The 27612-nt window shown below is 44.0% G+C and overlaps 1 protein-coding gene across 6 annotated transcripts in view; it reads right to left on the bottom strand.

The window, feature by feature from the left end:
• Window positions 1-27612, bottom strand: part of Zbtb16 (zinc finger and BTB domain containing 16) — a 185991-nt gene that overhangs the window by 92422 nt on the left and 65957 nt on the right. For all 6 annotated transcript variants that reach the window (XM_004856616.3, XM_004856614.3, XM_021237865.2 and 3 more), the window contains exon 3: window positions 264-361. In XM_004856616.3, the coding sequence (XP_004856673.1) occupies window positions 264-361 (98 nt within the window). The remainder of the gene's footprint in view (window positions 1-263; window positions 362-27612) is intronic.

The raw sequence follows: 27612 nt of genomic DNA, 5'->3' as shown, positions 1-27612 counted from the left end.
ATGAAACTGCAGTCTACTTTGGAAGGTAGATCACATAGGGCATGGGTGCGAGCAATGCCCTGGGAACCCCAGGGGAGCATGAGGATTGGTTTTGTCCAATGAGCATACACTGTCAAGATGGCTTTTCTGCTCAGTGAACCTGCAGGGAGCATCCAAAGGAAAAGGTGGACCAAGGCCCTGGCTGGCAATGGTTGGAGGTGAAGGTGGGCAGGAGGTAGTTGCCTGTGCCCGAATGGGCCAGTAGTTAAGGCATCCTCGCCTACCTGAATGAGCCAGTAAGTGCATTCTCAGTCGCAAACTATCCAGGAACCGCTTTCCGCAGAGCTCACACCCGTACGTCTTCATCCCACTGTGCAGCTTCCTGTAGGGGAAAGGAAAAGACAGGTTGCTGCTGCTCTGGATGGATAGAAGGTAGGCCCACCCCTACCTGGGGCTTGGTAGCCATCCCTCTGGCAGATGGACAGGAGGAAGATGATGGAGGGTATAGCACTGATGGACACACATCCTTGAATTCTCCAACAGCTCCCATGGCCCCCTCTGCCCATGGACTGCTGTCAATGAAGCAGCCATCCTTCATCCTGTCCAGGGGCAGAAGAATGGGGCTCTTCCTATAGCTTTATTCACTGGCACATAGACCAAGGGAAAAAATTCAGATCTGTCTGCAGAGAGAGGATGGAAGCAACACTGAAGAAAGGCAGACAGACATAATGCTCACTATCACACTACCACAGATCCTAAGTGGAGGCCCACTGGCCTGATTACCTTGGAGCAGCACTGCCCTCGCTGAACTGTGACTGCATGTGCCTGGGTCCCCCACCACGCACTACAAGCAGCAGGACTACACCTGTGCCCTTTCTCCTCTCCAGGAACCACTATGCTATATTGACTGGCACAGAGTCTCCAAATGAGCTTATAAAGGAACTGGTATCTTTATGGACATAAGATGCTTCTCTCTTGGGGTACCCAGGTAATCTTGGAATGGCAGTGGCCCTTAGAATATATTCTTTCCTTAAGGCCCAGTTTAGAAGTGTCTTCCTTCTGTCTGTGCTTTACCCATACAGAAGGGTTTCAAGCAATCAGATCATGTCATTCTAATACAGAAGGTGGTGGCAGCCATTTTTGGCTGTCTAAAAGTACTTCCGCACACATTATCTCATTTTGTCATCAGGATGATTCTGTCAGTTGGGCTGGGCTATGTTATCACTCCTGGAAAGACATAGGCCCTAACAACAACTGGTCACAGGCCCAGCCTGCAACAGTCCTCCAGTCCTGACTCCCACGTGGGGTTCTTTCTTGCCAGCCTCCTTGCTGGCTCATGACCCAGCAATGGAGCTAGTAAGATACAAGGAATGGGGCAGGCCAGAAAATAGGGAGTTAAGCACTAGACACAGGCTCTGACTTTCTCCCTACTCATACTCCTGTTCTGCCTCCCTGCCATTTCCCCCAAGGAAGAGGGTAGGCAGAGGTAGAATCCGTGGGTGGTACACAGCCAAAAGAATACATGGCTCTCTGTGTTTTCTACAACCTACTACAATCAGAACATTGGTATGTTAAGACCATAGTAACAGGCTAGAGAGCCAGTACTGACATTAGATAAAACTGCAGATGTGCAGACAAGGTACATGTACTCAAACTGGCAGTGCTCAGATAGTGACAATGAAACTGAGTCACCCCCTCCTACCAAATTCTAAACTCCCCAGTGAAGGCCCAACACTGTGTCCAAACCATGCAGAGCCCCTAGGTGAGCCTCCTTAGCACACAGCCTATGGGTAAGTCATGAGGACAGCATACAATGCAATGTGTGCAGCACTCTGACAAAGATCATCATGCACAGTTCCCTTCGCAGAACTCTTTCTCAATCACATTGTTTTGTTTAAGCACTTTCCCTTTACTCCTTTGCCAAAGGCAAATGATTTCTCAATCACACACGCACACACACATCCATGATACTGTCAGGTACCCCATGCCCCATGTTATTTCACTCTCAGGCACAGCTGATACATCTAAATTGAGAAATATTAACAGTACAAAACATTTTAATTGAACATTCTTAACCCTAAACAAATTTCACTAGGACATGTCCTAAATGTTTGGAGCAAAGTATGTTTTCAAATATGCACCAGGTATGGATCGGGTGCGTGCATGTGAGCACACACACAGACACACATGCTAGTGGAGCATTCCCATCTCTGGGGATGATGGATGTCTGCTTTCCTAAAATGAGTTCCACAGAGCGGCAAAGGCTCTATTCATGGGGAGTTACACAGAAGAACTTCTTGCATACAGTCATGGTGAAGCCAGTTGGGTGGCAACAAATCTTTCTATTCACTTATGATCTGCTTGTGTCCAGGGGTACCCACCTCTTGGAGGTGGCTGTCAGGAAGAACAGAAGGACAGATGCTCATTTGGATTTGTTTTCCAAAAGGATTCTGAAGTGACCAGTCTTTAGACTCTGGGAACTGCCACTAGACTATACTCCCCTCTTGGGCTCCCATCTCTTCTCCCTGAGGGTTCCCAATCAAATCCCTCACCTGATGAACACTCTTTGAGTAATGCCATTGCCTTTGCCTTAGATGTGAATGGATTTGCCTGGAAATTGCTAGAATTGGCTTTCCTTTCAGTGGCCAATGGGATAGATGGCTTAATGTGAAAGGTGATACCTGCTCTTCTGCAGAGGTAACAGGGCACAGGGAAGAATGCCCAGCAAGCAGCTAGAAGACCTGGATCCTCACCCTGACTCAACCACTAACTTGGTAAGACCTTAGACAAGCATGCTATCATAATCTCCCCATGTTTCTCACTGGTAAAGGAATGTGGATATATCTAAAATTTTGGCTGGAGATAAAACTGTATTATTCCAAAGTCTTACCCATATCCTTTTACCTAGCCTCCAAGGACATCCTCTCAGGGGCACTGTTATTCTCCCTATGCCATGTCCAACTTGTCACTTGCCCTGTGACAACTCAAGCAGTCAGGTAGAATAGCCCAAGCACAGCTCAAAACCCAACCAAGCAATCTATGCATTTTTAAAACTTTTAATCCAGATCATAAGAGTTTCCTCTTTTATTCAGTTGGTATTTAGTTTTCAGCTTTCAGTTTTCCAGAACTCACTGTGAACCTTTGCTTGGAACCACTCTGTAGCCATGCCTTCCCTAGCCTTCAGAAACATGGAGATCCTGTCTTATCCAGTCCTTGGATAAGGACACTGCCCTACAACTGACCACTAAGTGTCCCTCACAGGTTACCAGAGGCAAGCATGGCATCCCTATGTATCCACACAAACAAGGTCAAAGGTCTGACCCCACTGGCAGGGAAACCCAGGCAAAGCACACAAAGTTCAGAACAGAAAAAGGGAACAACCCCACAGGACTGCCTGAGAGTTCAACAGCACCTAGCACAGGTTTGCTCGTATCTTTAATTATTATTCATGTACCAAGGAAAAGAGTATGGAGAAATAGAGGCTTCTCCTGGTTCAAAGAAAAAGCAAATGGCAGAGAAGAACTGAATCCATTCAATGGACTTGGCTACTGCCAGACTCTATGACATAGGCCTCAGAAGAACCAGTGAAAAAATAGAACTCCAGCTTGTTTCTGGAGCAAAAGTACAAATTTATATGAACTCACGGTCATCTCTCTTCAGACCACAACTTCCCATAGCCACTGTCATCACATTAAGCACATTTCAATAAAAATGGAAATTCTATCCACCTTCTTCCTCCTTACCACATTTACTGCATCTTTCTAGTTTGGTCCTTTCTCTTCAACCATCTAACCACTCATGGCTGTCTGAAATCATCAGACTCTACCACAGACAGAGGAAAAAGAGGACAGTTGGGGATATTTTTCATTTTTCTGGTGTTCTCACACTATTCTTTGCAAAGAAGCTACATTACTGAGCACCATTTTGATAGTAACCTGCTTCTAGCACGGCCATAACATCTCTATCCTATACCCAGGAGAAGATCCATCTCCTTCAGATAGTTAAGGTCCCTGTTACTTATCCTCAGGGAGTGAGATCAAATTCTCCCCCACCCATAGTGGTGACCCATCTCAAAGAATACCTAGCCCGCTAGATAAGCTCAGTAATAAATTTTCACTTATGTCCAAAAAGACAAATTAAAAAATTAACCCCAGATTTCCATCTATATTTTCAAGAAAGCTGAATTATTATGAAAAATTAGAGCTAAGCAAATCTGTACCCTTTCACAAGTAATGTAAGAAAAGGACCTATTTCTTTTTTTTCTTTTTTTTTTTAATAAAGGGACCTATTTCTTCTCATCAAGTCTTAACTTGTAACTCTCACTAGCAAAATCAAGTTAACAAGAGACAAACTCATCATGTGAACCATTTTCCGAGTCTGAAAATCCATAAAGATTCTGTCTGGTGCAGACTACAAACTCCACTATGATGGATATCATGTAGACATTCCCTTTCCTTCATAAGACCTAAATGTAAAGAGATTGCTCAATGCTGCTGAAGAACCCCCTCTAGGTATGATGGGGTCTAGGGCAGTCCTCTGGTCTTCCTAATATTCCAAATGTAGCAGCTTCATGGGTAGCCTCCAATCCAGAACCAGATCCTATTTCGTAGCCTATGGCCTTCCATACAAGAAAGGCCAATAGCCTGTTCAAGGCAGCATAAACCTGAGCTTTAGACTAACGTCTCACCTTTAGAAGCCTCATCAACCCAGCCCACCTGGGACAGCCACAACAGCATGAGTGGCAGCAAGGAAAGACCCACAGCATATTCTGGACTCCCTACTTTCCATCTCCAGAGACAGATAGTCGTAACAGCTGCTCCCTAAGGGGCACCCTCTACGTGCATTCTCTGCTAGAAAAGCTCAGCCCACATCCATCGCATGCAGTTAAAGACCAAGGAGACAAGGCTAGAAGAGCTAAATGTACTACCAGGTGCCAGGAGAAAAAGGCCAACAGCACTGGCTGGCAGAAAGAGGGCGACTCAAGCCCCAATACTGCTAATCCCACATTTATTCTCAAGTTCCTCTGCCCAGAGACAAATGGCAAAGTTGAAGCAGACCAACAGACAGAAAAGGTTTAGAGAAAAATTCTCAGTTCCAATAGTCCAAGGGCTGTACTCCCTCACACTCCTACTGGGAAGCTGAAATTGCCCAACTTGTGAGATCTGCTGGACAGAACAGTGCTGGGAAATGGGACCTGTAATTGGGGAAAGCAAGCAGAAGGGAACTCCATAGCTGGACCGTGGACAATGTTTTCCTTGTTCTCAGCTTAAGTGATCCATCCCCTGAACCAACAGTCAGACCAGCCCAATGTGGCCCCAAAGGGCCTTCCAACTATTCTCCCTACACTTGAGGATGCTCCAGATGTCTCCCCAATGCTTAAGGCTTCTGCCATCTTGTTCCATGACCATCAATTTGACCTACTCAATGCTTCTAAAGGGCACCCAGAACAGACAAGGAAGACAGGGGAGATCTTTGAGACCCAAATTAAGGTCCAAATGACTGCTCTCTCAAAAGCCTTCTGCCTACAGAAGAAGCAATGCTCTCCAAAATCCTCTACTTAGTATGAGAACTCAGCCACTGTGCCTCTCTGAGCTCAGCCCTGGGCCTCTCTGGAGCAGTTCATGGCCAGCACATGCTGCCATGTCTCCCCATGTGGGGATGCACAGAGCTCTGCCAGTGCCCTCAGTCTCCCATTCGACTGACTCTTCAGCTCAGCAGTACAACTGCACCCTGGCTGTGTTTACCTTACCAGGTAGAAACTGAATTGAGGTAGGAATGAGCTTACGTGTTTCAGATACGGGCTTATTCACCTCTTTTATAACCTTAGATTTAAGAAGTCACACCTTAAATGTCCACTTATTCTTAGTTCAAATGACAAGAGGGAGGTCAAATAGCCAATGGCATTCTATGCTCTTATTTTAAGAGAAAGGGATGAATGAAAAGTTATTAGGCTATCAGGGATCTCCTTTCCAAAACAACTTCCAAAGTGAGCACAGGGTGTTTCCACATTCAATTCAATCTCCTGCACTTCCTACATGCCTCTCTGTGGGAAAGGAACACTTTCAGAAACTAAAAGAGCTGGTTCTGCAAGAGGCCTCCACCCTAAACCACAGCAGGCTCTTCACTGGGCATACTACATACTCAGGGAATGTTCCCTACCTTCTAAGGGTGACATTAGATCTTCCCAAAGAATGTCCCTTAATGTCACCAACAGTGTCATATTCCAGGCTGGGTTAGCCATTAGTCACACTTCATGTCCTTCTCCTTCCATGTGTGATTCGAGACTAAGCCACTTAAATTCCTCAGAACTATAAGCCCTGGAGGACTGGAACCATGTCTTTACCTCTGCTTTCACTGTCCTCAGCACAGACTTACACAGACAGCCAGGGTGGAGAGAGGAGGACCATTCCTAATGCAGTCATTTCCAACCACTGGGATAAAACAACACCTAACCACTGAAACTCCATGAAGAGAGAGAAGGGGCAGTTCTAATCAACTTCGGAAAGGGTCACTTTAATATTCTCAAGACATAAGGGAAATTATCATTTTACCCACTTTTTTTTAATGTTGAGATTAGACAGACATTTGACAAGCTGTGAGTGCTTAGCTGGTATTACCACAAATTATCCTTCTAGCAAGAGAGTTCATTGCTCTCTGACTAGTCAATATTAATAAACATTACTGAATGCTTTTACAACACAATTTATTTTTTAATACAGCTCTTTATGTATGCCATAAAGTAAACATACCAATAAAACCCAAGGATTTCAAAGAACAAATTTCAAAAACAACAAAGAACTAACTGAATGCTAGTTAACACCTTCTATGCTGCAGGTTTGGGGAGGTCTGGGGATCCAGACCATTAGAATTTACAGAAATTGGCCTATTGTTGGGTATCTGGAGTCTTTTAAAGGAAAGGACAAAGACTACCAGTCTTTTCTTAAGAACTATCCAGATTAGAAGTATGGTATATTGCTAAGCATGGTGGCACACATCTATATTCCTAGCTACTCAAGAGGCTGAGACAGAAGGATCCCAAGATTGAGAGTAGCCTGGGCACCCAAGCAATATTCCACATCAAAAAAAAAAGTAAAAAGGTCCTGAGGTGCAGCTCAGTGCTCCCTAGGTTGAATCCCCAGTACTGCAAAAATAAATTACTTTAAAACAAACACACACACAAAAACCACTTTTTACCCTAAATTTCACTTTATACCTTTGCAGCAGTGCAAGAGTTGAGCTATTTGATCTCTGATGTATTTCCAATCAATTGTACAAAACTGAAAGGCAGTGGGACTGACAAAGGTCTGTGCAGCCTGGACTTTGTCTACTGCACAGAGGATCCACACCACATCCATCCTCAGTCTTCATCACTGAGTGCAAAAAACATACTAGGGTTCCATGCATCTTGTTGAATGAGTAAACAAACAAATAAAGAAGGAAATAGGAATAGAAAAATGGAAAGGTGCAAAAATCCCACCCTCTATCTACACACACATACACACACTCACACACACACTCTGCAGTGCAGAAACAGTTGTCTCTATTGTCCAAAAGAGAAGCCCTCCGTGGGGTTCTTAGAAAGAATGCCACACATTCTGCCTTGGCCTGGGACTAAGGCCAATCTGGAGCTCACAGAAGAGTGGAAAGAACAGTCCTAAGCCTTAAAAATATGAGGAAGGACAATGGCATTCCCTGTGGCCATAAACACACCAAGTACAGTACCTTCCGATAAGGCTGCCTCCCATTGTTAAAATACGAGGTCAGAAATGACAAAGGGCATGCTAATCTCCCCACAGCAACTGCTCAGGGAAGGATCTTCATGGCTGCTGAGCACCGGGAGGCCTGGGCTTCTGGCCGTTATGTAACTGGTCCTTTGTTTTAAAATACTGAGTTCTCCTAAGTCATTTATTTGAAATATCTCCATCAACAAATTTCACCAAGAACAAAAGTTTTTCATTTGGGCACTGGGCTAAAGGATGATCTTATCACACACAATCTCATACAGTCTCTTTCAACAAGGTCTTAGTGTGCTTATCTGCAAAGTTCCTGCTAGCCAAATATGATTGAAATGTTCTATTTATGCTCACTGGATTAAGGAGATGTTGCAAAACTGCACAAAACCTGGCAGATGTAAGCAAGGTATTACAGCCTGGGCAGTTAAGATCTGAAGGGAAGGGATCAATAGGCACTTTTGTAGTTTTCTTTCTTTTTGCTTTTAAGAAAACAGAAAAGTTGTGCTTTTCGAAAAAGGAAAAGGACAAATAGTAAAATGCTTCAAGATTTATATCTTCTCTGGCCTTTTTCCAAAACCAAAACAGGGCACCATGATGCATGCTTGCTGATGTCAGCCAGGGGAAACAAATACATCCAAAATAATCCCTCCAGATCCTAGCAGGCCCTCTAAGGGAATCAAACTATGGTTACAGATGAATGAGGGTTTCGGTTTTTTTCTCTCTCCATGCAAGGCTTTTAACCAGCACAAATAGCCAATTTCTGGGAAAACAGTTTTCAAAAAGCTATAGACTTTTCTGTTATCTCTCTGTTTTGCCCAGGCATGTGGAGGAAATGTCTTTGTCTCCTGGTTATCAAAGCTCATTTCTATATGTTTCTACTTCAGCCAAGAAGCCTCAATGCCACTTTCAAATCCCAAGGACCAGCCATGGAAACTCAGAGGTTGTTGAGAATAACTGAGGTCTATTAAAGGCCTATGAAGAACATTGTTTTGGAATTAAACCATTCTGAAAACCTTTTAAATGTATATTGCCTCATTCTTTCTGCTTTAGTACACTGAAAATTAAATTACTTTTCTATGAGGATTCTGAGCTTGAGAGTTATCGCTCTGAGCATCAATTGTGAACACGAGAGAAGAGTTGAGCAGATTACCTGTATGGACACCAAATCACACTGTGAAAATCAGTATCATTTTAATGAATAAACAGAGCAAATCTCAAAGAGATATTTTCTTCTTTACTGGTTCATTTTTCCCTCTAGAAAAATGAAAAAATAAACCTAGTCAACTGAGATTGTATAATAACAAAGTTAGTACATTTACATGTCATGTGTGACTTTGAAAGAGCTTCCAGAGGATCACCTCAATGCCCCTGAGGCTGGGATAGATGCAGTCTTCATTTTGTAGATGAAGAACTTGAGACTAAATGACCTACTTTCCCTGTAAGCAGATGAATGTCTCCAGACTTCTTAGCAAGGGATCTGCCTTCACAGCTACCTATAGGCAGAGAGACCACACGCCCTGGACATAATGTCCTCTCGGGGGCTCTGCAAAGGGGCAGGAAAACCATCAGCTAGGAAGGAGACAAGAGAACATGCCTGGGATTCACCCAACCTAATTAGATAAAAGCAAGAACAGAGAACCCTCCAAGAAAAAAGGTAACCCGACTGATGGCAGCCAGAATCTATGAGGAGGCTGGGAGGACTTTGGACCTCCTACAAGGAAAGAATGCTGATTTGTTCCCCACCATCTACCCTGTACCTGTGAAGCACCTCCTGGGTACCAGCCTCTAGTCAGGCTGCACTTGAACCACAGTCCAATTGGGTAGGTTCTATATCAACACTATTCTCCATTACTGCACTTTAGTGATTTCCTCTGTAGCACTTAACACAATTTGCAGTTGCACACTGAGTTTTTTATTATTATTCTTTATCTCAACTATACTGTAAGGTACACTATGGCAGAAGCCATCGCTGTATCCTCAAAATCTGGAAGGGTTACTTGGGACACAGTAAGCATTCAGGATATTTTTCTAAGTAAGAATGTCATGGAAATATCTGCATGCCTTAAAATTTACCCTTTTCATGTATACCATTGAAAGGTTTTTTTAGTACACTCACAGAATTGTGTAACTATCACCACTATCTACTTCCAGAATATTTTTATCACCTTAAAAAGAAACTCTGCACCATTAGTAACTATCATTCCTTATTCCACTCAACCCCCAGCTCTAGCAAGCACCAATCTATCTTCCTCTATGGACTTGCCTATTTTGAACATTTCTTATAAATGGAATCACACAATCTTTTCCCTTTGGGATCTGGCTTCTTTCATGTAGCATGTTTTCAAGCTTCGTATTGTAGCCTGTATCAGTATTTCATTCTTTCTTATTGTAAAATAATATGCCATTGCATGGATATACTATATACTGTCAATTCATCAGTGGATGGACTTTGGTTATTTCAGCTTTTTGGCTATTATGAATAATGCTGCTGTGAATATTTGTGTGTATATTTTCTGTGGATATGTGTTTTCACTTCTCTTTGGTATATACTTGGGAGTGGAACTGCTGGGTCATATGGTAACTCTATGTTTAACCTATTCAGGAACTGCCAGACTGTTTTCCAAAACAGCTGTACCATTTTACATTCCCATCAGCAATGCCTGAGGTTTCCAATTTCTCGATACATTTTTAAACTAAATAAATAAATGAATGAAGGTTCCTTCTACTGCAAAATCCCCTGAGAAGAGGACACAGTTCTGAGGCTCCCTTGGTAAACTGGCTTCTTCATCTGCAGACAGGACAGGGTGCACTCACATTTAACAGAAACCCCAAAGAACGCTATTTATATTGAGTTCATTTGAGAGAGAAAAATCAACTGAAAAAGAGATGAAAAGGAAAGAAAATACCAGATAGCTTGAAGTGGGCACTACTTTCACATATGTGATTTCAATACTTACTCTCCCATCCCATGTCCATACTCAATAATTTAATAATGCACACTCCTTAAACAGACTTAGTTGAAACACATGAGAAGGATCCCAACTCGAGCACAGCTGATTTTGATTTGGTCAGCAGTGAGGAAAGCATGATTTGACAGCCCTGCTGTCTTTGCCGTGAAGTTTGAAAACTATAATGTATAACAACATAAAACAATAGTACTGTACTGTACAGTACAGTCAGTGAAAATTATAGTACTATATAAACAAGGTGTACTGTGCAAAAAAAGACATTGAGGCTCTATAAAGAAGATGTACAGAACTGTCTGTAGTTTAATGTTCTGTTATACATTGCAGTACTGCGTGTAAGAGTTATGTAAATAAAGGCAAAGTCACCAAGTTGGAGTTTCCTTTGACCATTTCTTTGTTCTAGATATTGTAATGAACATCCTATATACAATTCCTCATTTAGGGACCAGTTCATTTAACGACCTAGTCGAAGGAATGGAACTCGGTTGTTGAACGAGGAATTTCTGTAATATTCAAAGCAAAAACACACAGAGCTAGAAGTATAACAGTCAGTGGTAGAGCACTTGCCTAGCAAAGGCAAGATCCTGGGATCAATTCCCAGCACCATTTAAAAAAACTCATATATGTGCAAACAAAAATACTAATGGCAAACTCTCAGAGGGAGACACCCAGAACCAGAAGCTGCCAAGGGACTGGCATGGCTTGGCCTTTCTGCCTGAGCCTGCTTGAGTGGTCTCAGATTGTTCTAAAACAGGTAGCATACAGCAGCTCTGTTCGGGGTCCCCCAAACTTTGTGTTGCCCCTTTTCTCTCTTTGTAAAAAAAGGCAGCTGTATCCCTTTCTGCACAGACTCATTGCAAAGAACAAACAAACAAAGGCTGGGACTGAGCAAGGTCCTTTGCAAGCTGCAGGTAATTAAAACAGCCTGTAAATGCCCCAGCAGAAAGCACTTCAAAGAGACAGTAATTCCAGCAATGGCCAGTCAAGGCTGTGTGGTGTAAAAATTATGAGTTTTCCCAACGGGGAGCTTTGTGTGAAAAGGATAGGGAATGGTGGCAAAGGGAGAGTGAGTCACACAGAGGAAGTTTACAATTGGTGTCCATGCCTAGTGTGTGCAGGGTGTGTGTGTGTCTGTGTGTGGCACGTGTGCAGGCCAGAGAATAGGAACTGTGTGCTTGTGTATGTGTATGTGAAAGCACACATATATCAATGCTGAGACAGCCCAAGCATGTGGGCATGGAGATAAAAGGAAAAATAAAATAAAAGCAACAAATGCATCCTCTTCCCCACTGGGCCTCTTTTTCATGGGGAGAAGCACCAGGCAGCTTGTGTGCTCCTCTGGCTCCTCCCTTGCAAGGCTGCCCAGTGCACAGGCAATGCATAATCTGCCGGCTCTGGGCCTGATGAGCAGGCTCAGCAGAACCAAGCAGTGGCTCTCTGAATCTGCCGGCACTTTCAGTCTCACAACATGACACATAATAGCCAGCAACATACTGCAAGCTCTGTTATCTTGAAGCAGAAGATGAAGAAGAGAGGGGGATTCTTAACCTTGATGCTTGCATTCACTAACTTCCCCCTAGTTACCTGCCTCGGTGTCCTGTGTTTAAATGATGCAGTGACAGTGGCTGGGGCCCCACTTTTTATAATACAAGACAGAAAACCCAAGTAACCATCAGCACTCACCTGACCACACCATCACACATCATATATTTATATTTTTTTAAAGCAAAAATGGGCTTATTACTAGCATTTCTTTTCTGTGTTTTCTTTCGTATTTTCTAGCAGGGACCTAAAACCCTCAATGGGACATCTCACTAGGCAGGAGGCTAAAATCATTCCCAGGTAGCTTTCCCCAGCCCCTCCTTGCAAAACGCTGATCCTCCACCTCAACCCATTTTTGCATTTGCATCTATGGGTAAGCAGTGGCAATGCAGCCCCTCTGCTTGCCTCTCTGTCCAACTAGCCAAGCAGCGTCCTGAAGACAGAGCTTTGGCCCATTTATCCCTGCATCCACAAGGCCAGCAAAGGGCACAGCACTAGTGGGTGCTCAAGAAATGGCTGTGGATAAATGGCCACATGATGGGTGTGTCTTGGCCATACTGTGTATAATAAATGGGTCAGAACCTGCATGGAGTATAGGACCCAACAATTTCTCATGCTGTCATCTGGCCCATAGGAGCCTCCAAGCCTGGGGAGGGGAGGTGGGAACTCCCGTGTGCTCACTAAGGCAGCAAAGAAACCAACTCTGGCTGGTGGCTTTATTTGCCCATAAACAAAATCCTTCTCTGCCTCCCTACAGTCCTACTCACTAACTCCTCCCTGACACCACTGGCTTTAAGCCCACACATAAAAATGTTCTTTACTATTTTTATTTAATGAGCTTTCACTTTTCTTTCCCCCTTTTTTTTGTAAATGAGAAAGGAAAGCCCACCTCCTAATAGGAATTGGAGAGAGGGAGCAAAGTAGAATCTTTTAAATGGGCCATAACTTCATGAAAAGCTTTCTCTTCTACACCCTCCCCCAACTGCCCTTCCCCATGCCCCATTCCCCTCCATATCCCTGCATCCTTCCTTCTCACCATTCAAAACAAGATGTGTGGATTTTGGACATTTGATTACTTTTAAGTATATATTTTTCCCTCAAATAGACTGAATACAATGGTTAGGAAATGTGACAGAAAACTATTCTGAGCCATTTATTGCCTTAATACCCACCTTTGTCCAACAGGCAGTTTTGACAACAGCGATAAATTCCAAATTTATGTCAACAGAGCATATGTTGAACACCTCATTTCTGAGCTAAAGCGGCATGCTGCCCTATAAATCACCGTTCTGTTTGAAATGAAAGTAGATTACAGGCCTGTGTTATTGAGCAGTTAGAGCTATAGTCATATAAATCAGAACTTTTAACTCTAGGCAATCCGTTGTGCAATTAACTAAAAGGTACTTTGTCATTTCAAGGCTTGTGCACAGGCTTGGCAGGACAGAGAGCTACCAGGGAGGGGGTGGGAAGGAAAAGTCTGCAGAAACAGGAGGGTTGTGGACTGCAGCATCTACCACACCCCATCTCATCTCACCGCCGACCACCACCCGACGAGACCCCACCAATGCTGTATACTGGCACAGGCACTCTCACTCCAGCATCTGCCACAAAGACAGCATCATGCTGAGCATTTGTCACCAAGTCACCTCCAGAAGCCCAAATGCCCTTTCATTCATTCATTAAGCTTTCCCGGGCATGAGCCGTGTGTGTAACACTGTTGGGTGCTAAGATGGTATCAGAGAGCTGGGGGTTTAGTTACGTGGTAGAACCCAGTCCAGCATGGGCAAGGTGCTGCTTAGATGCCCAGCACTGCCCCCAAAAGAAGTGAGTCCAGAGACACAGGGGCAGTAAGAGTAATACATGCAACAACACTGAGAAGATGCTGACAATGAAGAAGAACTAGAAGAACATTTGTCAAAAAACATACTTGAGCACGTACTAGATGTGCCAGGCCCTGTTGTGTGTATTTTTGTATTTCTCATTCTACCCTAATAGTCCTATAAGGTAGGGATTATTTTTTTTCTGTTTTGTTGAGAAGAAAATTGAAGCACAAGGAAGTAAACAACTTTCCCAGGATCGTGTAGTTTGTAAGTAGCAGAACCTGATACAATTAGTACAGTAAAAAGCTTATGTAACTCAATATTCTGGGAGGCTGAGCCAGGAAGAGTGCAAGTTTGAGTCCAGCCTGGGCAACTTAGTGACTCAGCAAGACCCTGTCTCAAAAATGTAAAAATAAGGGCCAAGGATTTAGTTCAGTGGTTGCGCTGCCTGCCTGGAAAGCACAAGGTCCCGAGTTCGATCCCTGGTACCAAAAAATAAAAAATAAGGAAGGGCTGGAGATGTAGCAAGTGGAAGCCCTAGGTTCAATCCCTAGTACAAAAAACAAAAACAAAAAAACTCACTTAGACTCTGATGCCTGCCTGTTTGCAAATTCCAGGTCTACAATATACTAGCTCTAAGACTCTGGGATTCTCTAAGTCTCAGTTTTCCACTAAGGTAGTAATAGTGTTACCTCAGAGGGTAGATAAATGAGACTGGCCATGTAAAACAACTTAGCATGGTGCTGAGAACACAATGTGCTGAATAAATGTTAGCCACTGTAAGAAGGTTGGAAGAGAAAAAGACAGATGCTTGTACCCTGGCCAGTCCATAACCTACTGGACAAAGAGACAGAATTGAAAAAAGAGACAAAGAAAAAAGATGTAGTGATGCACCAATATTTCAACCATTATCTAAATATGTAAAAAATGATATGACTGTGCAGAAAAGAAACAGAAAAACAGGGGGTGTGTGGCCGGAGATGGCCTAAGGACATGGTAAAATTGAGCTGGTCTCTCAGAGGCTGTGTAAGCTCTGAAGGGCTCTATCCATACGCATTAGGGAGTATTAAAAATAGAAAATCCCTGGATAAGAGAGTGCCATGTGATACAGGTTTCACGTGAGCCAAGAATTGGAAGCAAGCAAGTTGTGCCTGACTAGCATTTGGGAGATGGCCTGGCTCATGCAAAGGGGACACGTGGAGAAGTGGGTGGGAGAGGCTTACAGAGGGGGCAGGGTGGGCCAGAATGTACGAAGTCTTGAGGAAGAGTCTGAGGACTTTAAACTCAGTGCTGCAGTCTTTGCTCCACAATCCTCGGAATAATGGAGTAACTGGGAGTGGGAAGCTCAATGGGGCAGGGATCTCAGAAGCAGAGAGAAGAAAAGGGGGGATGAATTGTTTGAATTCTAAATTAAGAATGAGGGCATTTCCAAAGACAGCAGTTAGGTGAGCCTTCCAGAACAAAATGCTAACACAGCATCACTGTCACACAACTGCAGAATGCTGCCCTTCCCGAAGAAGGTACAAGAAGAGAGATGTTGAACCACACTGCCTATCTCTACTGCCTAGTGCAGGTGATAGCTCCATAGAGTATAAGTTATGGTGGCTGGAAACTCAAGAAGAGCTGCTGCTTCTGTTTGCTGCCTCTATCCGATTAAAGATGCCATTCTACTTATCAGAATGCAGATGGAAGCAAAAATGTGCAGGGGAGGAGCCACACTGGATTCCTTCTTTCTCTTTGTCACCCTGAACTGGCCACCAACTCAATATGGCTGGGAGGCAAAAATATTCAGGTGGGGTGGGGGATTTAGCTCAGTGGATCCAGTGCCTGCCTAGCAAGCACAAGGTCCTGAGTTTGATCCCCGGTACACAAAAAAAAACAAAAAAAAATCAGGTGCTCCTTCTCTCCCATGAGCCTAGACAAAATGAGAATCAATTAGGCATTTATTTGGCATAGTAAGAGTTACAATAAGAATGCAAGAAAAAATCTGTCCTCATAAAGCTTGTTAAAGAATGAAGAAAATATACAAAATAATAAGCAGTACTTATTCATATGCTCCAATATCACATGGTGGCTACAAGCACAATGCTTAGAGTGAGTGACAACCAAAAATCTGGAGGCCTCCATGAGAGGTGGGCTGAAGAATGGGCTCGGGAGATACCCAGCATGTAACAGATATCCAGGTGAGAGGGAAACGGTACGAGAGCATAATTCCTGACCAAGGATGGTCAACCCAGAGACCAAGCCAGCACAAGCAGAAGTGGGTCCCATGGAGTGGTACAAATGACACCAGAAAGCTAAAGGGAGGAAGTCAGCTTGGAAAGCAGATGAACAGGGAACCACTATTCGTTCTTGATGAGGAGGGAAGGGGGACATGGGGCTGTGGGAGTTTAAGAGCACTGATGTGACATGCTCTGGAAGTCTCAATGCTGTCCTTCCTACCATGATATATGGCACTACACAACATCTGGCCTTGGAGCCCAGCCAGACATTTGCTCCTCCAACCTCCTCCACAGCTGCCCATTCATGGAAAAGTAGATTCCTCGCAGGAATATCGGGGCAAAAGGGCCTTCCTGTCACTCACTCTGTGTTTGGTCAACTGCCATTATGCTTGATCATGCTAGAAGCCAACAAGGCAAGAAATTGCTACAGAAACTCTCTGCAAGAATCTCCTCTCACACACACACAGGGACAGGCAGGCATGTGCCCACACACACCATCTCTCACCATCTGGCAGAGCAAACTGCTGGTCTTTGAGGGGGGAAGAAAAGGAAACCTCTTAGAGGTATTTGTTTAATATCTGAAAAGTGGGGGAGCAGATGAAGTATGCAAGTTTCATTTAGAAAATCATTAAGAAACTATTATAGTAAAATGAGGCTTCCCGTTTCCAAATAAAGCTGAGACAATTACGCTGAACAAACTGGCAGAGTAGCAAATGAAGAAGCAGGAAGGAAGGAAGTACAATAATAATAATAATAACTAGAGGTAAATAGGAAATCAGGAAATGCCAGGAAATTAGAAGCAACCTCTTCCCATCAGACCTGGGGGTCAGCTTGCCCAATCAGCAACAGGAAAACCACAAATCAAAACTGATCATCTTCTGGGCACAGTGACACAGGCATGTTTATAACCCCAGCCACTCAGGAGGCTGAGGTAGGAGGAATACAAGTTCAAGGCCAGCCTGGGCAACTTAGGGAGCCTTTGTCTCAAAGTAAAATAAAAAAGGGTTGAAGCTGTAGCTCAGTGGTAGAGCACTTGCAAAGTGTGTAGGATACCCTGGGTTCAATCCCAAGTACTGCAACATAAAATAAAAAGATGACACTCTGGATAAAGGTTTCCATTAGCCTTCGGAAGAGTGGTCTCTGTTCCAGCAATTCCTCCATTCCTACACAAGCTAGTGTCTCACAACTTTCATCTTATGAACCCTCACAGATTCATTTCTGGGAGGGAGAGGCTGGTGTCTGCCTCTTTTTGAGAAAGGAAACTGGGCTGGGGGACAGGTGAGAAGGAAGACAGTGGGAATATGGGTAAGCATCTCCCCTAAGAGGAAGGGAGTAAGCCATGGTCCTTCTGCTCACTCAAAGTCAACACATATTTATTATCTCCTGAATGCAACACACAGTGTTAGTCACTGTGAATGGATTCAAAGAAACATAATACCCTGGCTGCACCCTGAAGGATCTTACAGTTAAGTAGGGAACACAAGGCTTGAACATGTCGAAGACTTTAAAACAGTGCAGGGTAATAAAACATGACCAGAACGAGGAAGATGTGAATGTAGGCTTCAAGAGAAGAAAGAAAGAAAGAAAGAAAGAAAGAAAGAAAGAAAGAAAGAAAGAAAGAAAGAAAGAAAGAAAGAAAGAAAGAAAGAAAGAAAGAAAGAAAGAAGAGAGAGAGAGAGAGAGAGAGAGAGAGAGAGAGGCAGGAAGGAGAGAAAGAGAGAAAGAAGAAAGAAAGAAAGAAAGAAAGAAAGAGAGAGAGAGAGAAAGGAAGGAAGGAGAGAAAAGAAGGAAGGAAGGAAGGAAAGAAAGGAGGAAAGGAAGGAAAAAAAGAAGAAGAGAGGGGAGGGGAGGGGAGGAGACCCAGCCTCTAGTCTGTGTAAGGTTTATCACCATCTGGGGATATATCTGTCTATGTCCTACTCCTATGCATCCCTCCTACAGCTCTTTCACCCTCTCATGGCCTCCACTACAAAATTCTAAGTCTACAAAGACTGAAATACTAATCTTTTTGTTTGTTTGTTTGTTTGTTTTTGGTACCAGGGATCGATTGTGCGCTTGTGCAGCAGGCGCAGCAGGCAGTGAAACCACTGAGCTAAATCCCTGGCTGAAATACTAATCTTATCTATTCAGTCTCATGGTCTGCTTTTCTCTAAAATGGCAGCCCCCAGGGTTAAAACCCAAGACTGGCTCTAAGCGTTGCCTCCTACCCTCCTATGCCACTCACAGTTTCTCCAGCTTGGGAAATGAGGCCTGACAGGTACACCTGGCCAACAGCTGCCGTGCACACTTTCATTCTAGACTCTAAGTGCCCCCACAGGCCTCACCTCACTCACTGCCTTCTCTAGGAACTAGAAAAGCAGCATTTGCTGGAGCACTTCTCTTCCCACCTCTCACGGGTGCAAGCATGGAGCTGACCTGCTCATCCCCAGAACCAGGGGATTTGTTCAGACCATTCACGCAGCACCTTCCCCCGATTCTGCCTCATTCCTAGGCAGGAAGGAGACCCAGTGAAGGACCTAGACAGCAGTTCTCCATTGCCACTGCTATTGTGTTCTTCACAGAGTCTATCCTGATCTCTCTACCCAAAGAGAGGAACATGGTCAACTATAATAAATAAACTATAATAGAGTGGGCAGGGGACTTCACCTCCCTTGCAGAAGACACAATATAGTTCACTCACTAATTGTCTTGCTGGAAGCCTTTAGGCCTCTCTCCACAAGTGGGCTGGAAGGGTTAGAGGTGTCATGGCCTGGAAATCCTCCAGCAGAGTTATACAAATACTTAACAGCCATCTGAACATGCACATAGTGTCACTTCAGTACACCCAAGGAGCACACAGCCAAGTTCCTTCTCATGTGAGGACAAAAGAGAGAACCACGTACAGTCTGTTTCTCTCTCTCGTGTACTCTTCACTTCCTTCTCTTTCCTAAGACAACCCCATCTTGGAGGGCTCCTCCCTCAAGGGAGCTGGGCAGAGGGAGCACAGTACGAACAGGAAGAGCAATGGCACTTTCAATGGGCTGCTGGCAGTGACCTTAATAAGGACAATGAAGTTGAGTTTCTCTTTGGGTAGAGAAATGAGAGTAGCTGACTTCAAAAGGAAAAGAATGGTTGGTCCCCTGAACAATGTCCCCCAAAGGTCACTGCTGCATGCAGGAAACAAGAGAAGACACACATTCAAGATCTGTTTCCATAACAGTTTAACCGTGCAAGAATCAGAGGACTCAGAGAGCCTGAGAGGTCCCCAAGCTTTCTATCCAACCAAGAATAGTGAACTGAAGCATTCCAAACAGAACTCTTAAAATATATTTAAATACTTCTAGAAAAGAAATGTCATTTAGAATATGAGATGGTAATGGAGATCCGGGGCATAGAATAGGACAATTAGTGTGAGTATAGGATGTGAATCTAAGTCATAAAGCCCAAGAGAGAGCACAATGTGACCTTCAAGGAGGCCAATGCCTTCAGTTAAACTACATTTGAATCTTAAAAATAAAAGTGCAATGCCCAAAACAAAGTGATCCTCAGCGGGACATTATCTCAGGTTCCATGATAGGGAATAAAGCCTCCCAAACCACACCCTCTAAAAGATAATGATCTGCCTTATGTTTGCTTTAGTTCCTCTTGGGGTAGGAGGTCCAATGGAGACCTGATACCTGAAGCTACCAACACGATTCACGAGCAGTCTCCAGTTCGATACTGATAGAAAAGAAGAACACCAGAATGTTCCAAAGCATGTTGGATGTTCCAAAGAATGTTCCAAAGCTCATACACTGTCACAAACTCACTGGAGGTCTTTCATAAACCACTCGACCTCAGTCTCCTCATCTTTAAAACAAGGATGTTCTTTCTGATTTTGACAGCACTTAGACACATCTGTGATCTATGAGCTCAAGAGTCCCTCCCTGATGGGCACAACACCTACAGCAACTCAGGCTCCACTTCTGTAACTACTTTTGAGTGGTCTGACACATAGCACCCTTCCCCTCTGAACAACTGTAAGTAACCTTCACAACATACAAGACAGTGCTTGAAGGCTAGTGCTATTTTTAGCATTTCCTGGGAGAATCCAGTTATTTTTAAAACTGTACTCAGGTTGTTCACATAAGGATGACAAATTAAAAGAAGGATCTGAGCAACGGAAGGCTGGCTCCAACATCAACACCCTCCAGATGACACTCTAGGGTCCATGCTGAAGGATTTCAGCAGAATCCAGTGCAGCCTTCAGCCTCTGTTTTCTCAGAGCTGTCATTATACCCACAAATGAATTCCCAACAACAGAGAAAGGCCTGCCCATAAGAAGATACTGTACTGAAGATGCCAGGAAGAGGGTACAGAATCTCTTTCCTTAAGAAGCTGGGCTGGATAAAGGTCCATCCTGCCTAGCTTTCTAGTTTAAAGAGAGACTTCTGCAAGTCACTTCAGGCTGTAGGAGCCCCTAGGAACCATAAAAGGAAGACCACTGGCTCCCATGTCCCCAAGGATGAGCAACTGGGGATTCTTTCACCTTGTGGCATTAGTTCTCTTTAGTTGCCATCACAAATTACCATAAACTTAGTGCTTAAAATAATGCAAATGTGTTGTCTTACAGCTCTATAGGTAAGAAGTTCAAAATAGATCTCATTCACTGGACTTAGATTAAGGTGTTGGCCAGGCTCCATGGCTTCTGGAAAGACTAGGGGAGGCTCTGACCTCCTAACCTCCTTCAGGATCCAGAGGCTGCTCCTGGTCCTGGTCCTGGGCCCATGGCTCACTCTTTCCTTGGCTCCCTCCTCCTCTGACACTGACTCTGATGCTGACTTCGCTTCCTCCCTCTTCCATACTTAAAAGACTCATATGGTTATAGTGATCATGATGAACCCACCTGGGTAACACAGGATAATCTATATTTTAAAGCCAGCTGATCAGCAGTCTCAATTCCCCTTGGCCACACCCATATCCTAATGTACTCATAGATTCTAGAGATTAGGAGGGTCATCTTTGGAGGACTGCTATTCTGCCGACCACACTCACAAAGTAACTGTGGGAGCCAGTTTTTCGGTCCTAATCTGCTGGGGCCCAGAAGTTGCCACTCTTTCCATTATAGGTACCCACAGGTTTTCTTAAGAAGAGGGTTATCCCATGAAGGCACTCCAAAGTCATTTTCCTGGCACCCAAGTCACAGCACCCTGGGAATTATGGAGCACTGTAAGGTATAGCTGCCCCTGGCATAACCCACTGGCTGTACCCAAAGCTGTGTGCATACCTGCACATGTGTTTATGGGCATGTGGCATGAACCCCTAAAGGAAGACACTGCAGCATATACATCTTTGCACTTCCTTAGTCTCTGCCACAACTCTGGACATTGAATGAGGCACTCAATACAGGTTTATCTGATTCTAGGACCAATAATCCCACCTATGGATTATGCAGGCCCCAGAACTAGGGAATTATTAAATCTAAGTTTTAGAATTAACATAAATAGTATTTATTTTAAAGAACAAAGTGTCTATCAACAGGAACTTAATAAGTTTTCTATTTCTTCTTTTTCTGTTTCCATGTTTTTTACACATTTTCATTGTTTAAAATGACTTCATAGATAGAAAAGGACCAATAGTGAAACTTTTAGAACATTTGATAATTTTTAATCTTCCAAGTCACTTGCACACGTGTGCACGCATGTGTGTATAATATGCATCATCTTGGTAATCACAGGAGCACCAAATTTCAACTGTATTAAATAACTTTACAGTTGATCCTAGGTATAAAATGTTACGCTCAGTTTTAGAAAAGAGCTCTCAGCTGATCCCATTTCCATTTAGTACAAATAATAAATTACCCCTTCTTCACTTTCCAAACTAAAAGGAGAGCCTCAAAGCCCACAGTTCCAAAAGCTCCCTATTCTTCGCCTTATCTTTTGCTCCCATTAAGTTTGTGGGGTTTTTTTTGCGGGGGGGGGGGGTGTTTGTTTTTTTTTTGAGACAGGCCTTGTTGTGTAATTCAGGCTGAACTTGAACTCACTACATAGCCCAGGCTGGCCTCATTACTTGCAGTAATCCTCCTGCCTCATCCTTTAGAGTGCTGGGATTATAGGTGTATGCCACCATGCCTGGCTTACCATTAAATTTGAAGACCAAAAAGTAACGAAAATAAAAAAGAAAAGAAAGGAAAAGAAAAAGAAAGACCCAGCACGAAGTTAGAATGAGGAAATACAGCTCTGCTTGGCAGGAACACAGAGCAGGGAGATCAACAGAGCCGCCAGAGGTGTGCAAATCACTTTTTCCCCTGTACCTACTTTGGCGCCGAGACAAACACCAGGGGCAGAGCAGACGGCAAAGGCAGGGAAACTGCTGAGCTCCCAGAGCCCTACTAAATAAAGTATGGAACCCATATTCAGATTACATTAAGCATTTTTCACAGACTCACCCTTGCTAAGAAAAACTGTCCTGAGCTGGTGCTAAGACAAGCAGCTGTGCTCTTGAGTGTCTCAGAAGTCACATTTCACAACTGCCATGCTTTCCACACTTTGGGCCCTGGTAAAAAGGCAAGGCTAGTTAGCCCATCTCCACAGGAGATAAAAGCACGTGCTCCATCTGCAAGGAACTTTGAGCACAACCCCTGGCCCAGCCACCTGAGGTGGGGTGGTCCTACACACTGTGACCTCTGCCTGGTCTGGAGGCTGCTGTAGCTATAACAGGCTTCTGAGGCTGATAGGGCTGAGTCTGCTGAACACCTGTGCCAGGATGGCATACTGCAGCTGCCAGAGCAGCAATTCCCACGGATGCTCACCTGCCAGGAGACCCATTTCCTCTCCCACAAGTTCCAGACCCAGCAAGCCATGGCCAAGGCTGCCAAGGCCATCCTGCCTAATACGCAGGTCACTGAAGGGACCATAATACAATGGTGGACAGGAAAATCTCATCCACTTTGAGACCTGAGAAGGGAAAAGCTCTTTGGGACCTCCTGGACTTGTTCAAACTCACCTGTTGCTTTTTTGATTCCAAGATTGGAGTGGATTGTGGAGACACTGGGCCACCTCTTCCCAGTGGCTACCAGGAATTCAGCAAAAAGAAGATGGCACAAAAATCCAAATGGAGGACCCCAAGAGCATTGTGCCAGCAGGCCTCTTGAGGCCAACCAGCACCTACAGGGCCCGGGGAGTGAGGTAGGCCTAGTCAGTAGCTATCCTCTCAGTTTAGAGTGTTAATTAGGACACAGAACTGTGCCCCACAGGTGCCCATTCACCAAGAGAGCCTGGACACTGCCGTGAGATGGAACACCAGCAGATTTTGTGAGGAAGGGAGCAGAGAGGTGGATGGGCAGCAGTTCCAATTTTGGTGAGATCTGGAAGGTTACCAGCCCTGTGAGTAGCTGCACTATAAAAAGAGTCCAACACTAAGTATTTCCTTTCCCATAAAATATTCATTGCCTCCTGGAAGAGCCAAGAAGCCGAAACCTCAAGTATTTCTAACTTTGTACTGCAATAATAACAGAGTTTTATAAGAACCTTCTGACTGTACTTATACAGACTATAAATACACTTCCATCTAAGAGAAAGGAGAGGAGACATATATAGCCCCCTGCCGAGTCTGTAGTGTACCCAGAAAGACCCCAAGTACACCTACAATTCCATTTAGCATTTCAGCAAGCAAACAGCAGATGCAGTGATCCATGATACCAGTCCTAAAAGGAGTGCCTGCTGCGAAGCTGCAGTTCTTCTCACAAACAGTACTTAAAATGTACTCAAAACCTGTTTCGCAAATGGCATTGCTCCTGCTTAAGAGTAGAACAATGTCCAGAGTGCCTGAAACTTAGCTCTTGGCAATTCACAGAGCTTTGTCATATTTTCAATCTTTAAACAAGCCTATAAAGGGGGTACAGTGGGTGCTGTTAGCCTAAGAGGCTCAGGGAGAGCGTGCAACTTGTCCAAGATCGCATGATTAGAAAGCAGAACAGGCCAGAACCTCATCCCTGATTCTACCAACAGTCTTCTTTCCTTGCCATTGCCCCTGCTGATGAACTCTAGAAGACAAAACACTGAAATGCAACTTGAGAGATGAAACACGCTTCAGCCATATGACTGTGCCCTTTGTGAGTGATCTGGAAAATTAGTCAGTTCTTCTCGGTGTGTATGAAATACTGAGCCTCTGCCAAAGGTTACCATGATTGGTAGTCTCCACATTAACCAATTGTGGAACATTCTATCTCTTACCCACCCACTTGCATTTACCAGACACACAGACAGACATGCTGGCTTCATTTCACTACTCTTCTACAGCACTCTAGACAGAAAGGTTGTAGGTTAATAAAATGATGTGCAATAGTTCCAGAACATTTGACACTGATGCTTCATTTGAGACGAAGTCCAAAAGTAAAAGCTTTCCCTTTACTCCAATAAAAGAGGTCCTTTAATTTTCCTAATTTCCCCACCCACCCAAAGACTTAAATTCTCTTTAACAGACTTTTGGTATGTGAATTCACTGACTACCCTGATATCTTCAAGGAAAGAGAGACACACATGCAAAATCTCCTACAATGCCTTTTGGTCCACCTATCACTCCACGAGCAGATGGATTTTGCCAAAGACACACATAAGTGCATTCAAAAATCAATGATCATGACTGCATACACTAAAGGCCTTTTGAAGTGTATTATTGCCAGATTGCAATCAATAGAATAAACCTTGCCTTATCAGAAAGTTCTACTGGAAGGCTCTAAGAATTTGATTTGAGTTGCAAAGAAGAAAAGGGTAAACTATGTCCCCCTCCAGGATTGTTGATCTGCCTAGTTCAACATAAAGCTGGTGGGATGGCCCTTGTGGCTTTAATGTCCCTACAGGATTCAATGAATTTGGGCATTCACTGATGAGCCATCTGGGGACATGCCTATCTGCAAACTGGCAGGCTTCCCTATTTCTTCTGTGGAACAATAAACATCAGTGAATTAGAAGCTTTGATTATATCAGAACATTTCCAACATCTGACTCTTAAGAAAAATCAGACCAGTGAAAGCAAAAAATTTAACAAAAATATTTAAAGATCTGTCTTAGGACCCGGTTTCTTAACCTCAGCACTACTGGTATTTTGGACCAAGTGATTTTTTTTGTAATGTGTGGGAGCGGAGAAGAGAGGACACTGTCCTGTTCTATATAAGGGGTTTAGAAACATTCCTGGCTTGCACTTCACACCAGTAGCAATGCCCCTCTGTTGTGACAACCAAAAATGTCTCCAGACATTATACTAAATGTGCCTTCAAGCACAAAATTATCCCTGGTCAAGAACTACCAATAAGGGTTAACATTAATCCAAGTCAGTTCTATACCTTCCAAATGCCATTGCACATTCGTAAGTGATGACCAAAACACTAGCTCTCGTGTGACACAAAATCATGATGTGTCAAAGGACTCAATTACTTCACCATCTTGTATTTACAAAGGCAAGAAAATGCACTTATTTTGCAAAGCATTTCAGCAGAGCTTACAACCAAAAGGATTTTTCCAGGTAAGCCTTGGTTAGCCAGAAAAAGTAATGAATTGCCATAGCTTCCTTCTCAAATATTCCAGTTACCCATGGTTTTATTCTCCTTATATAAGCATATACTTCCACATACAGGGTCATCGGAAGCTATGCTTACTTAGCCTCACAGAAGGACTCAACTATCACTGAACTATCATTGAAAGCATCTATTTTATTTAGGAGCAGTTGTGAGAGGAAATTGGGAAGGCAATTGCAGAGGAGAGAAAATGAAGCTTTGATTACCTCACTGGATACTATCCTCTTAGTTGTCCAGAGCTTGCCAATAAAAGCCAGAGCAAGGCTGGAGACTGTTGTCTCCCCTACTCACACCCATGTACATTTCTCACACAGACCTTTACGTGTGTGTATGCACAAGCACACTCACTGATACACACCCAGCCACTGATGCCGACATTCATGAATTATATACATCCTTGTCACTCCCCTAGGGCACTGCATCAGCCCAAGATTCACAAGTGTCACATCTCCACTAGTCTGAAAAATGAAACAGAAATGGCTGAGGAAGGGTACAAAGACCACCTGCAAGTGCCCCTCCCAAGCTAATACCCTGCACACTTCTGGGTGCAGGAGCCTCCAATATAATCCAAGTGCTGTCCAGCTCTCCCCAGTGACAAGATGGGGGATGCCCAGAGACATGCTCTCCCCAAAGCCCCAGGCAGTCACAGAAATAGTACAGTTCTTTCCAGGGTCAGGCCACCACGCCCTTATGACATTTGCTCTTTCCTCCCATGAACAGAGTAAGCCTGTCACAAGGCAAAGCAGCTTTTCCCCAAGCGAACAAGCAGAAACTTTTCCTAAGTGAAAGAAAAACAAAGCCTGCTCCTCTCTAGGCATCCTGGCTCTCTCTAGGACTATCATTAAGAGACGCTTGATTTCCACACACACCTTGCTGGTTCAAGGAAATCAATATGAAAATCAATTCATCCACTGATATATTTTATCAAGATACATGTGGCAATGCCACATTTCATTTACAGTGCAGCACTCGGGGAAGCCAAGGTCACTGGATAGAAAGAGGGATGCAGGAGGGAGGGAGGGCGAGAAGCCCATATTCTGCGCTGGCTGCAAATAGAAAAGTGAATGAAATAGGAACAGAGATAGAAAAGGGAGCCTGGGGATGCAACAATTACTGTATGTAGGAGGCGCAGCGTCGCTCCAGCTTGCTAGCTTGTTTAAATGTGAAATAGTTGGTAGATTTAAAATTCTAAGTAGTTTTCTTCTTGCCACGGCAAACCAAAAATGGTTCTACTAGTGTGCCGGGCAGTAAAATATAAAACACTTTTGAGCAGGAAATGAAGAGGAGGAAGAAATAAGGGTGGGGTAAAGGGCAGCAGAGACCAGACAGAAGGTGAGCAAGAGAGCCAAGACAAAGAATGAAAGGAACCAGGCGGGTGGGCCAAGGGGCACGTGCTGGGAGCCAGCATCAGGCAGGAAGCAAGCAAGAATTTCAACAAGCCTCGGGGAGGAAAATTATGATATCTGGATGGCTACAAAGGGGCATATTTTTAGTAAATTTGAAAGTGATTTGCCACACATGGCACCATCCCACTCCAAGGGTTCTCCGCCGGCTCCGGTAGCTGTGCCATGGATCAAATGTACGAGTAATTGCAGAGTCACTGCTACCCTCTCACCTCTAAACAGAGCAGATTAAAATAGCATGAACAGCTATAATAACAGGTTTGGGATTCAGCTTTTTACAGCCAGGGAAAAAAATGCTTATGGAAATAAGGATTTTGCTGACTATTTTCCAAGTGAAAAAAGGGAAAGAAAAGTAGCCATGGGAGCTGAAGGGCAAAACTGTACCCAGTGCCAAGGGGGGTCTGGGCTGCTGCAT

Source organism: Heterocephalus glaber, unplaced genomic scaffold (genome assembly GCF_053883595.1).
Source record: "Heterocephalus glaber isolate CG9 unplaced genomic scaffold, H.glaber_assembly_v1.0 deba00001429, whole genome shotgun sequence".
NCBI classification, from domain to species: domain Eukaryota; kingdom Metazoa; phylum Chordata; class Mammalia; order Rodentia; family Bathyergidae; genus Heterocephalus; species Heterocephalus glaber.
Note: the sequence above shows the minus strand (reverse complement) of the source record. Positions and strands in the feature narration are given on the sequence as shown.